At 47.6% G+C, this 13,233-nt stretch overlaps 1 protein-coding gene across 1 annotated transcript in view; it reads left to right on the top strand.

Moving 5' to 3' along the window:
• The window catches only part of DNAAF8 (dynein axonemal assembly factor 8), a gene marked incomplete at its 5' end in the record, with an annotated part of 84,515 nt that overhangs the window by 43,539 nt on the left and 27,743 nt on the right, over positions 1-13,233 (top strand). Inside the window, 7 exons of the mRNA XM_069030254.1 lie at positions 399-630; positions 2,488-2,594; positions 5,533-5,687; positions 6,936-7,080; positions 9,822-9,950; positions 11,464-11,658; positions 12,891-13,217. Of these exons, the coding sequence (XP_068886355.1) occupies positions 399-630; positions 2,488-2,594; positions 5,533-5,687; positions 6,936-7,080; positions 9,822-9,950; positions 11,464-11,658; positions 12,891-13,217 (1,290 nt within the window). The remainder of the gene's footprint in view (positions 1-398; positions 631-2,487; positions 2,595-5,532; positions 5,688-6,935; positions 7,081-9,821; positions 9,951-11,463; positions 11,659-12,890; positions 13,218-13,233) is intronic.

The raw sequence follows: 13,233 nt of genomic DNA, 5'->3' as shown, positions 1-13,233 counted from the left end.
CATGAACAAGAGGAACTTGAAGTGCTGGCTTAGAGTCACAGTTTGGGCTGGAAAGGAACCCTAAAAACCACCAAGTTCCAACCCCTGCCATGGGCAGGGACACCTCCAGTGCATCACCTGCTCTGTAATAACTTTTCACAGCAAACATGAGGCAACCAATTCCTCTTTCTTCAACAGACTGCCTTGAGTAACCTCAGGTTTGCTGTTGGGTACAAGTGTGAGGTGCTGCCAGCATCTCTCCCCCAGGACAGGGAACCAAGTGGTTCCCAGGACAGTAACCAGGTGGTTCCTCTGTTGAAGTCTGGCTCTGACAGATCTGAAAAGAGCCCTCGAGTAGAATGAATGACTTTGGGGTGGGTTGTTCCATGTTTTACTCACACACGTGTTTGTTTCCACAGAAAAGCTGCCTTCCTCCTATACTTCAGAGCCTGGCAAGGTGCCCCCAGTGCTGGCATTAGGTGTGAGAGGACCCAAAGCCCGTGGCATCCTGCAGGACATCACCCGTGGCTCTCCCGAGGCCTGGAGCCAAGCGGAGCCTCTCATGTCCCTGCCCCTGCCCAGCTGGGTGCACAGGGAGCTGTGCCTCTGGTTTGGAGGGAGAGCTGCTGGAATCCTGCCCCCAGCTTCCAGGTGATAGCCCCGGATGGTTTGGAGCTGTTGCTCCACAGGCAGTGAGCCATGGAGGCAGGCAGGCACTCAGTGCTCTCTGTGGCAGCCTTCTGAAGGTCCTGGAGCACGGGAGTGCAGGGGGAGCAATCCCTCTGCTGCTGTATTTCCAAGCCAGTTATGCAGTCTGCAGAAATCCTTCTCTCTTCTGCAGCAGATCACAGAATCATGGAATGTCCTGGGTGGGAAGGGTCCCACAGAGATCATCAATCCAACCCCTGGCCCTGCACAGACACCCCAACAAACCCACCCTGGGCATCCCTGGCAGCGCTGTCCAAACACTCCTGGAGCTCTGGCAACCTCGGGGCCGTGCCCATTCCCTGGGGAGCCTGGGCAGTGCCCAGCACCCTCTGGGGGAAGAACCTTTCCCTGATACCCAACCCAACCCCCCTAGCACAGCTCCAGCCATTCCCTTTGGTCCCAGATGTGTCAGGCGTGGGACAGTCGCAGTTGCTTCCTGTTCCCTGGTATCTCGGCCTGTCATTCATACTCTTGCAGCAGGATTTGGAAACTGGTGCTGGAGAAGAGCTGCCAGGCTGTGTGCCAGTGAGTGACCCTTTCCTAGGAAACCCCTGGCTTTGCCCTATGTCCCCCCATATCAACGGGTAAAGGGATTCAGCAGGAAAAGGTTCTTTGGAGGATGATGAGAGAGAAAATGAAGGGTGGCTTATGAACCTTTACCTGCATGAGAAACTCTGCTGCAGAAAGCTCTGACAAGGCCCTGCACCTGCAGCTTCTGGAGAGGTTTTTAGGGATCCTGCCTGATCCTGGGGGCAGGGTGGCACAGTCAGAGGCAGCAGGCTGGAGGTGAGCTCCTCCGCAGTGCTGTCAGTGCTTTCTGCGAGTTGCAAAGCTCAGCCATGTGGAATTAACCTGTGGATTGCTGTGGAGGATTGTGTGTCAGAGTTCAGCTCTGCTTGGCCACCACCAGTGACTCTCATCATTTTTATTTTTAAGATGTGAAAAAAAATCAATTTGGCCAAGTTTCATTCTCTTTATTTGTTTCTTTTCCTCGGGGATGCTTTTTTCCTCTTACAAAGATGATGAATTCTGCTCCGTTGGTATAACTCAGTCCGGAGCGGTGCTACATCCTAAATAATGCACTTGTCTTCTCCTAATGCTGGTAATTTGGTCTGTTGGGAGACAGGAATACAAACTGCAGCTCAGATTGCCCTTTTCAGATTAGACTTGCAAATGCTGTGGGCTCCTGGGAGTGAGCAAGCAGGATGTGTTCCAGCCAGCTCCGTGGTGGCGGCAGGGGATGAGGCAGGTTTGCCTGAGCAGCCTGAGCTCACAGTCCCAGCCAAAACTGTTCCCAGACAGTCCCTGGCTTTCAACCACACCTTCTGTTCACCCTGCCCTGATTGGGTCCTTTTGGATATGCAGGAATGTTGTGGAAGTTTCACTGGCATGATCATCTTTGCCAGACTGGATCGTGCTTGTTGCCTAACACGAACCTTTCAAACTGGTTAAACTCAGCCTAAAGAACCCAAAGTGAATAGCAACTAGGATGTGTCTGTGGGTGGGAAAAGCTCTGCTAGTGCAGCCTGGCATATTTCTTGATTCCCAGATTTCTTTGCCAAGCTGGCTACTTTGCATTAGCTACTTTTAATTGAACACAGCCTCAGGGGGAATAATATGAAAAGATACTCAGTCAGAGAGACCTTGATGCAGCTCATGTCATGGACAAGGGATTGGAATGGCTTTTCCAGTAAAGCAGTTTTACCAGAGAAGCTCCTGTGGCCTTGGATTTGTCACAGAAAGTAGGTTTGAGTCAGAACCTTTAATATTTTTCATTTAATATTTATCGTTTTTCTGCAGCTCTCAGAGTCCTTCATCAGCTGGGGCAGGAGCAGATGAAGAAAAAGTTGATCTCCAGGGCTTGATGCTGCCTCGACCTCCAGCCATGCTTGTCTCAGCTACCAAAGGTCAGTGTTAGGGAATGAAATTTAAGGGTTTATGGTTCTCCTTCACTGATAACATCACCTTACACTAGCCCACCTAAGGCAGTTCTGCCTCCTTGGATTGCTCAGGGCTGTGACCTGACCAGTTCTGGAGCCAGGAATGAATTTCTAGTGGGACATTGTTGCCTGAAATGAAGCAGCAAAGGAGTGGCACCACGGCATCCTCCTCATGGGAGCAGCTGCTGGAGTCCTGGGGGCTGCTTAGATGTCACTGAAGGGGGAAAAAAGAAACAAAAAAAAAACTGCACAGGAAATTTCTGCACAGAGGGGCCTGTTCATCAAAGCAACAGTCATGTGAAGACCTAGCAGAGTCCTGAAACTGTTTGTTTATTGATCAGAGAGCATCTGCCTCTCCTGGTGAAGACTGAATATCATAATCAAGGGAATTAGATGGTTAAGGCTTCATTTAGGGCAGGACTGACCACACAGAGAGGAGAGCACTTTATGGGACTAATATCAACGGGTTATCACCTGGTTCCACTCAAATCCCCCTTTTCCCTTTGCAGGAGCAGTGTTCAGCTCCTGAATTTGTACCTGATTAGCAGCAAACTGTATCCAAGTTTGCCTGGCTAAAACGTGTTGGGGTGCTGCTGGAAAGGTCAACATCCTCTGGAGTGGGCCTGGCACAGCACATCTGGGGTGCAGGGCATTTTTGGACAAAGCTCTTGGAGCTCTTGGCTGGTTTGTGCTGCCCCAGTTGAAGGTGGTTTCACAGGAATGAAGCCTGAGGGGAGCAGAAGTTCAGCAGCTGTCAGGGAGGAGATGGCAGAAGGAAAGCAGGATTGGAGTGACAGAGAAAGAAGGCATGGGGAATTACATTGCCAAAGGAAAGAATCCATGAGAAAAGGATGAAAGCATAAGCCAAAAAAAAATGAAAAAGGAGTGGAAGGGAAATAGAGAAAGGAGAAAGGAAAAAACCAATTTTGAGCCAGTTTTTCATCTTTTGGCACATGTTAACTCAGGTAGTTTGGCAGCCAGCCCTTGGCTCTGTTATTTGGGATTGGGATTGATGGCAGCTGGTGGCTACTGATGGAATGAGTCACATTTGCTGCCTCCCCTTCCTTTTATGGCCGTTAATGATTCACATTTGCTGTGGGCTGCTCAGTTCCACCACACCACGTTCCATCTGCATGGAGCCTCAGAAGTCACTGTCAAGCTTTGCTCCTCAGATAACTTTGCTCTGACAAGAGGAGCTGAAGCTCTGGTCTGGGAGCAGACACCCTTGAGCTTTTCAGGAAAAGAAACATTCACTGACTCCTTCCCTCTGGTCTCCAGCAGCTCCTCTTGGAGACAGGAATATTTACCCATGCAGAGCAGAGGTACTGCAGCTAGGCAGACCTGCCCCTTCTCAGTAATCAGAGTTTAGTGACCCAAGCAGATATCCTTGCTGATTTGGGATATGTGTGTGCAAAAAGTGTTTTTTAAAAGTGTTATCAACTGGAGAGGAGCCAAAATCTTCCCACCAACAATCTTAGATTCTGACAGTTCCCATATCATGAATATGGCTAAAAGCCAGTGTTAAAGCCTTAAAGCCAAGCAGAGATTTTAGACAAAGAACCACCCTGCCTGTGCCATCCTTAGTGATAAATACAAGGTTTCCCTTGTTTTAGTGCTGTTGCTTTGAACTTCCAGGCTGAGCCTTGGCAGGACAGATATCCATACCACAGAGTCTAGGAAAAAAATGAAATATTCACTGTCCTACCCTCAGAATCAATTGGGACACAGAGAAAAATCCTCCAATCTCATTAAATCGGTTGGTTAAACATAAGAGAAATTACTGGGGCAGTGGAGAGCAAACCCATGTAGAAGTGGCACTGAGGATTTGTCTTCAGAGCTCACTCTTAGCAGCTTCTGGAGATCTGAATATACATTGTGAAGGTTAAAAAAGCTGTGTTAGGACTAAGAAAGTGTAATAATGGAGGTCATGGTAAGAACAGAGAGCTCCGGTAGATCAGAGGCTTCAGGGAAAAGTCTTGAGCTTGTCTCATAGTGCTTAAGATGTGGCTTGGGCTGCTTAGGAGGCCTTGGAGGCTCTTTCTCCTGAGCTTGCTCAAGGTTTGCAGTGAGCCTGGGATTCAGCTTGGAAAACAGTCTAAAAACCCAAGTTTCTAACCCAAGGTGAACTCCAGCTGTGTCTACCATCTTATGTACTGATTTAAGGAGAGCTCGAGCAGCCAGACCTGGTGGAAGAGGCTCAGGTAGGACAAGGCAGGCTGGTACCATCACCATGATGTCCAAGGAATCTGTGTGGCCCCAGATGGTACCAAACCAAAGGTGAGATCACAGGTGGCCCAGAGCTTCAGGAGCTTGTGCCACAATACAGGTCTGGGATGAAGGTTAAAGGCAGGAATAAAGGAGGGACAAGAGGAAACAGAAGGTGGTGCTGAGTAGGATTGCAGAAGCAGCTGCAGGCTGAGACCACCAGTAACAGCAGAGAGGAATGAGAGCAGAGGGAATGGCCAGAGCTGCTTCATGCTCTTTGGAGTGGACTAATTGATCAAGAACAAGTAGTTCTTGTTGCCCTGTTTGGTCACTCAGAGTGTGGTCAGGCTTACCAGGCTTCAGTCCTGCCCTGAGTGCTGGGGACAGCTCCCACAGCCCGGCAGTGCTGACACGCTGCGTGTGAGCAGCTCCAGAGCTGGGGAGACAGACTGGCTCATCCCATTCGATGATTCATAAAGGCATTACTGATGATGCCATAAGCTGTCCCACTCTAGGCTGGCCTTGGATTGCAGTCATGATGAGCTGGATGCAGCAAATAAACTGTAAACCACACGGTCACTGCTCAGGATACAGCTGTTTGCTTCAAGGTGGAGGCAGCTGCCGTGAGAGCTGCCTTGCATTGACACCACAGCTCCTGTGACAATAACATGCTATTTTTCTTGCCCTTTCTTTGATCTAGGGGACATCATTCTGCTGGTGTCACCTGTGGTACCTCCACGTGCCTATGGGGCTGTGCTTTCGACCTGTGCTCGCCGGGGCTTTGTGCTGCAAGGACTGCGCCAGCTCCAGCTGTCAGCACAGCAAGCCCTTGTGCTGGGCATGACAACAGGGCAGGTACTGTGCCCTCTGTGCCCGGGGTTACCCCTTGTTCTGCAACTAATCGTGCCAGCACTCCTCCAGTAAGTGCTCAAGGACACCCATTCTCTCTTTTCCAGCTCTGCCTGTTCCTGTGAGTGGTGCTCTGGCTGCTTTCAGTGCTGGCTTTTTCTCTTGCAGGAAAATTCCACAAAGCCTTGGCTTCTCATGGAGAACAGGAGTGTAAATTCATCATCCTATTCCTACTAAAACAAACTTGAATTTTGCCATTGATGTCAGAATAAGCAAGAGCTGGCAGTAGCCCCATGAACCAAAATACCACTCTCTGATCTGCAGAGGTGGCTCAGGAGAAGTGTCTTCACTAACAGGCTGATATTTGGTGATGTACTCCACAGTCCCTCTGGGCATTTCAGCATGAAGTCCCCTACTTCAGTGCATTCCAGATGGGTTTCAAAAAGAGCTTGCAAAAATAACTTTTTTTTTTCTTCGAAGCTCTGCCTAACACGGTGATGGGTTTGAGGTAAAGTGCACTTGGCATTTTGACAAGTCAGCCTAAGGAAACAGCAATAATCACAAATGCAAGGTTGCAGTCAAACTTAACATGTGCAAGAAGTCCAGTGCTGCACTTCTTACAGTATAAATCCCACAGGAATCATATGGCACCTTCTCTCACAAAGGAGTGGACCCCTCACTTCAAGTCATCATGCTGAGGGTTCTTTGCTATGTCAGTCAGGAAATGCATAATTTTGCAAATCAGACTCAACAAATCCCCTCTTTTCTGCTCATTCTGTGATCAAGCCCATAGTATTTTGTAGAATGTATATAACCTATTTATGGAATACTACAGCCCAAACAGCCAGATATTTGGAGCATGCTGCTAAGTGACCATTAAGGAGTTAACAGCAGCAACCATGGCTCCAATGTGCTGTTTGGAGCTAAAATTTCTGAAAATCATCCCCTCATTTGGAACTCCAGATAATCTTTGAGTGACTTAAGGATGGTACCATGTATCAGCTGACTTACAGCTGCTGTAGTTTTAGCCCAGCCCAGCTGCAGGGCAGAATGTTTTTATGTTAAGCCTCTTTGCTGAGTTTAAATTAACTTTCTCTGTCTCAGGAAAAGATGATGCAGAACACCCAGATATTGGAGATCTGTGGCTCAGTGGGGAGCTGTATCTTGTTATGCCATTGTAATTTATCTATTTGCTTGAGCCCTGTAGTAATTACATCTGGATTTAGCAGTCCAATCTGCCCCTCATTATTTCAGATTGCTGTCTTTTGCCCTGGCAAGAGTTCAAGCTCACCTGATGGTCCTGCAGGAGGAGAGGTCCCTCCTGGAGCCTGCAGGCACTGCCTGGTGTTGCTGCTGAGGAAGGAGAACGCCAGACATCACATCCCTGCCTTGCTGACAGGTAATGCTTGCCCTGCCCAGCCACCTGGGAAAGAGGGTTTGCATTTCACTGTGTGTGAGTTCCACATTAGCAGTCCAACCACAGCTGTGCAGTGCAGGGAATCTTTATGGGGAATATGCTCATGTTGCTGTAGGAATCTTCAGACCAACGTGTCAATCAGTCACTACTACACATCCAACAGAGCTGCCTGACCTTTGCCAGTTGTTTGATCTTTAGCTCTGGAGTCCTCTTGAACTTAGAATCACCGAGTAGTTCCTCATGGAAAGGGCCTCAGAAGGCCTCTCATCCAACATCCTGCTCAGCAGAGCATCAGCAATGAATTCTGTCAGGATGCTCAGGGCTTTTTTTCAGTCAGGTCCTGAAAATCTGCAAGGACAGAGATTCTCCAGCCTCTCTGGGCCTTTGTTCCACTATTATGGGAAGTGGTTTTCCTTTATGTGGAGTTGTAACCTCCTGTTTGGATCTGTGAGCTTTGTCACTGGACACTTCCAAGCTAGGCCTGACGTTGGCATCTCACACCCAGCACATGGAGGTTGTTGGGGCTGTCCTGTTCAGGGCCAGCAGTTGGATTTCAATGATCCTTGTGGGTCCCTCCTAGCTCAGCACTTGCTGTGATTTTATGGCTTCAATCACCTCCTCTCAGAAACTCTCTTTGCCCAGAGAGGTAGGGTAGCCAAAACACAGCTGTGCCACTGAGCCTGAGGGCAGCATCTGATCTTACCAACCCCAGCTTCGAGTCCTGCATCCTTGTGACTTCCAAGCACCCCAAAGGTGACTCATTTTGTATGAAGGGACTGCCAAAAACCAGCCAAGTTGCTGCCTTAGATCTTTACTTGAGTCACTGTATTCTTAAGGATCAGTTGACATCGATCTCAAGTGGGGAAGATCAGAGGCCACAGCCGTGGTCAGGAAGGAACAGAAATCCTGCCCTGCTTGGCTCTTCCCAAGAAGGAGTCACTGTGGGTGACCCTTCCATCCCAAACAGCCCACGGTGGAGACATTTATCCACGGCCCAATAGCTTCCTTTAATCTACCCACAACAGGAAAGAACATTCAGAGGTTTGGGGGGGAAAACAATGACAATTCAAATAGTCCTGGGCTTTTTCTCCTGAGACTATCACAGAATGTTCTGAAAACGTGTGCAGACACAGAGGATTAATCATGGCACGGTAATTACAGCCCCGTGTCACCTGCTGCCTCTGCACCCAAGGAAAGTTGCTCATTAAAAAGTGCAGTTTCTGCTGCTTCCCTCAATGCCACAGATGATGTTTTGTGTTCATGTTTTGCACGGGGAAATTTCCACTTGAAATATGGGGCTGGACCAAAGGGTAGTCTGCAAAGGTAAAATATTTTCCCTCATGGTTGAGAACGCAGGGTTTTTCCCTTTGTTTGTGACACATTTTGCAGATGCCTCTTTCCATGTGTTCTGTGCTATTTTCATCAGTCCTGTACTTCACAGCTGATTCAGAAAGACACCTTAGTCCATATTCCAGAGCTCTGGAGAGGGGAAGCTGATATTCTTTCCACACAAGCTTTGGTTTTGGCCTCTGGGAAGTGATGAATAGCACTAAGATTGGAGTAGGGTAAATACCTCACTGAGAAGTTTTACATTTGTAATCAGTATGAAAAGCAGTTGCCCCTTCAAGGTCTTGAACACTGTTCAATTTTCAAAGCAAGTTAAAATTCAACAATTATTCCTGAAATAGAGCAGATAAATAGATGGCTGAGGATCTGTGTCCTGAGGTTCAAACATCATACATTTTTGTCCCAGCTTTACTTTCTGCCATGCCCTGAGTTTGAATAAACAACAGGCAATACTGCTGTGACACTGATGGCCCATTTTTGGTGCCTCACGCCTTCTGAATTTTGAGAAGCAGGTGATTGTCAGTGGTACATTTGACATCCAAGCTTTGCCATCAGCCTCTAGCACCAATAATCCATTTCCCATGCTCCACTACAGTGAATTTTTGACAGGCTTGTACGGTAGGAAGCAATCAAATGTGTACAAAGTAATTTAAAAAATAACAAGCCTTTAAAACTGTGGCCTGAAATATTATTACAGAAGGCTGAACTAATTGTTGTGGAAATGTACTGTATGCAACACCTTCATGCACTGCCTGTGCACAGCCCAGCTCTTTGGAGGGAGAATGGGAGCTGAGAGATTGCTGGCTTTAAGCACTTAGTGTCTGTAAAAGTGGAGTGGAACGGGATGGAAATCACAGCAGCAGAACATGATGTCTCTGTTCAGGCCTGTCACCAGCAACACCTCCCTGCCCATGAGGGCCCTGTGGGATTGCAGGACTTTGGCCTCATGCCTGGAGGTGTGAGACACTTTGAGGGTCTCCACGTGAGCACTGGGCTCAGATTTGGGACTCTTCCTAGTGGACACCACCTTAGTTCAGATATTTATTCTACTTCAGGAGCTCTGTGGCAGCATCTGTGCACTTGTTCCACGTTTCAGTTCCCAGCAAGAGTTAGAAGGGGATAGAAACAACTGGGTGCTGCTGAAAAAGCCAGAGAAAGCTGTGGGCCAGCCTCAACTTTCAAGAGCTCCTTGCCCCTTTTTAAGTGGTCCACATGATTTTGGGAGAGGAGGTGGTTCAGTGGCATTTAGTGTCTCGGGTCAGCTCAGTCTGTGAGGGAGCTGCAGCCAGTGACTCAAACATTTGATAGCAGAGTGTTTTCATGTCAGGCCGAGCAGAGCTCTGCATTCCTCACGTCTCCTGCTGTTCTGAGCACAGGGCTGATGGAGGAGCTGGCAGAGCCAAGCCTTGGCAGCGGGCACAGCATCCCCCCTGCAGCTGCTGGACCAGACCCCTCCCTGTGCTTCCACGGGGCTCCGTACGCCGAGGCCTCGCTGCAGAGCCTGGGTAGGTCAGGGCTGGGGAACTGCTCTGTCCTGGCTTTTATGGGATCAGCCACTCAGGGAATGCTTTGGGGTGGGAGGGACCTCAAAGCTCATCTGTTCCCATGGGCAGGGACACCTTCCATGAGACTGGGTTGCTCCAAGCCCCATCCAACGTGGCCTTGGACACTTCCAGGGATGGAGCAGCCACATTAACAAGGGATTTTTCTGAATAAAACCATTAGGAATATGCTTTTTGTCTGTAATAGCTCATTTACTGTTCTGCTGCCAGTCAATCAGGAACTCTCATGGAAGAATCAATGGAAATCAAAATGAAAATACCTTTTTAAAGTAAATTAAAAGATACATGCAAAAAGGAATTATTGAAATGTGACACAATACCATCCAATTAAGCCTTAATTAAGATAATTAAAAGATTAATAGCCAATCAATACATATTTATTGGCACAGTTTCAAGAGAAGTCAAAATATTAAAATGAGATAAATTGGTGGTTGTGTGTAAAATTGGAATGTGCTGAAATGATAAATGCTGGCAGCTATAGTTCTGTAGGTGCAGAAAAGGCATTTTTCAATCTCATTTTACTCAGATATTCTTAATTTCAGTTTATACAGTTGTATTCACTTTGGTAACTCGTTCATTCAAAGCTGGGAGATTGATAGGATTTCAAACAGCAAGGAAATGGGTTTTCTGTTCTTAATCTATGACTCACATGGGCGAGTCTTAAATCTCCTAGTTCTGTACACTTGGAGTAAAAAAAATCAGCTGTTTATTTCACTAACTACAGGTTGTGGGTTTTTATGTGTTCAGCAAGTTAATTTAGTTTAATTGTTTGAAAATTTGGATGCCAGGACTTTGAGTTAAAATATATTGCTCTCCAAAACCAAACTGACACTAAATCCTAAGGAAAACTAAAAATTAAATCCATGTCATTCACCAGTCTCTAGCATTATGAAATGTTACGATATAGGAATAAGTAAATAAATGTTTATTGATATAATTGGTTAAATAATCATGTAGTAAATCAGTATGGAATGGGCCAGGGATTTCCGATGGGGCAGGGATTCTCCAGGCTGTGCTGTTCCCAACAGGACTGTGGATATAAGCAGTGTTACAGCAGTCCCCAAATCAGCTCCCAGCTGTGTGCCCTGCAGTGTCCTAGAAAGCAAAATGAGGTATTGATTTAATGTGAAGTCAGTCATTAGTTATAAACCCAAAACGGGTGCCTTAAATCATTTTGGTACAGATCTATCAACTCTGCATAATGGTGTGAATAAGGATATCAAAATTACAAGGGAATATATTTGCTTTACTCAGCAAAATGTAATTCCAGGGAAGGACTGGGACTAATTAGAGGGAGTTTTCTGTGTTAATATTCCTCATTCAGGAGGCTTTTCCTGAGCTGCAGCGTGAGCAGACAGTGAAATGCTGGTTGAGATTTACACCATTCCTTCACAGGAAAAAGTCTGAGATCTGTTTTCATGGGGTAACAGTTTTGTTTTGATGCTCTCCTGAGCAGGAGGAAACCTCAGCTCTGTCCCAGAGCCCCGTCACATTCCTCTGGATTTTCTCTGCCACCGAACTTACGCTGCTGAGCCCGGGATGGAGCAAGTGGTGATGCTGACAGTGGTTGGGATGCAGGCTCTGAAGAGTGCTGGAGAGCTCCTGCAGCAGATCCTGCTGCCTGGCCTCAAGGATCAATCTCGGAGTGCAGGTGATCCCAGCTCTTGGGCAGGGCTGGAGACCTTGGGCAGGAAAGTTTATCCTGGGTAGCTCTTTTTAGCATAGCAGGAACATCATGGAAAATGTGGTGAAGGGGCCTCAGGAAGGACAGGTTGCTTTGTCACCTCCTAAAGAGCTGAAGAATTTATCTTGGTTTGTTATGGGCAAGGTGACACTGCTTGTCACAAACAGCTCAGGTGGGCATCATTTGCTTCAGAGAGCATCAAATGAGTTCTGAGAAGTGCTTGGGCTTGCTGAGCTTTTATGTAACACAGAGCAACGTGTCCCTCCCTGAGCACTGGCAGGTAAGGCTGGGCTGGAACTGGAACAGGAATTTGGGAGTCTCAGGCTCTGTTGTGTCCAGTGACAGCCCTGGTGAGCAGAACCAAGGCGCTTCACGCTCTGGTTCCCCCGTGGGAGGAGCAGCGATGCCATCCCCACGCTGGGTGCTCACACAGGCATGAAAAGGGCTGTCAAGCCCTAGGCAGGGCAGGGAGTTTATGTAATTTCATGTGCAGGTTGCACTTGAAGTGTGATAACACAGGAGGTGTAGGCACAAAGGGCACAAGTCTGCCTCGGTCTCACACTGTGTTGTATCCAACTCCCCTAAAACTATGTCAAAATACTACTTGAAGTCCTGTGATGTTCTGTATCCGAGATCTGAGCCAACAGAAACTTCCAGCACTCATGGATTGAGCCCTAAATACCTTGCTACATAGTCAGAAGACAACTTTACAAACCCAACAACATTGAGACTACTTTAGAGACAAGTCAGCATTCTGTTGTATTTATTACTATGATGAACACTGCTTAAAGTGTTACGAGAGGTGCTAAAGGATCCATAATTATGGATTATGCTGTGCCAAGCCACACTGTTATCAGGGTACTCTCAGTGATTCCCTTTCAGCTCTCCTCCATCAGCTGTGCTCTCTAATCAAATCATGGCACTTGCTCCCTGTGGCTCCCTGGTGATTTCTCAGATAGCCCATTTTTTGTTCTTCACTGTAATGTCATTTCTTAGCACTTACATCTTGTGGGTGTTCCTGGTATATTCCTATATGTGCATTAAAGTCTATTCTGGATGAAACAGAAGTCAAAACAGCCTTGAAACTTGTGTAGGAAAAAAATGGATGTAAACTAAAGTGTTTGTGTCCAAAAGAAAGCCCAGCTTCTACGAAACACAAGCTGCTGTCTGGTGCTAAACACATTTTTCTTGACTTGCAGCAGAGCCTGATTCAGGATTTGAGCTCCTCGGGCTGAAGTGGCTGCCCCATCTCACTCAGTGTCAGGCCAGAGAAATAACCCCTTTTGAGGCTGGAGACACTCACTGGCAGAGGAGCCTGGACACGCTGATGTCCAACCCCGTCCTGGTGTGCGCGCTCCGGGGCATCGACGCCTTCCGAGCCCTGGGAGCTGCACTGGAGGGATGGACACAGGGCAGGGACAGCCTCAGCATGGGTGACAGCCTCCCACAGGCAGTAATGGCCTTGACCCCAGAGGTGACCTTCAGACAAGCCATCCTCTTCTTCACAGAGGCAGATTTTGTAACTGGTAAGGCACGTTTTTA

Source organism: Aphelocoma coerulescens, chromosome 14 (assembly GCF_041296385.1).
Source record: "Aphelocoma coerulescens isolate FSJ_1873_10779 chromosome 14, UR_Acoe_1.0, whole genome shotgun sequence".
Lineage (NCBI taxonomy): Eukaryota > Metazoa > Chordata > Aves > Passeriformes > Corvidae > Aphelocoma > Aphelocoma coerulescens.
This window is presented reverse-complemented; position numbering and strand designations above follow the sequence as displayed.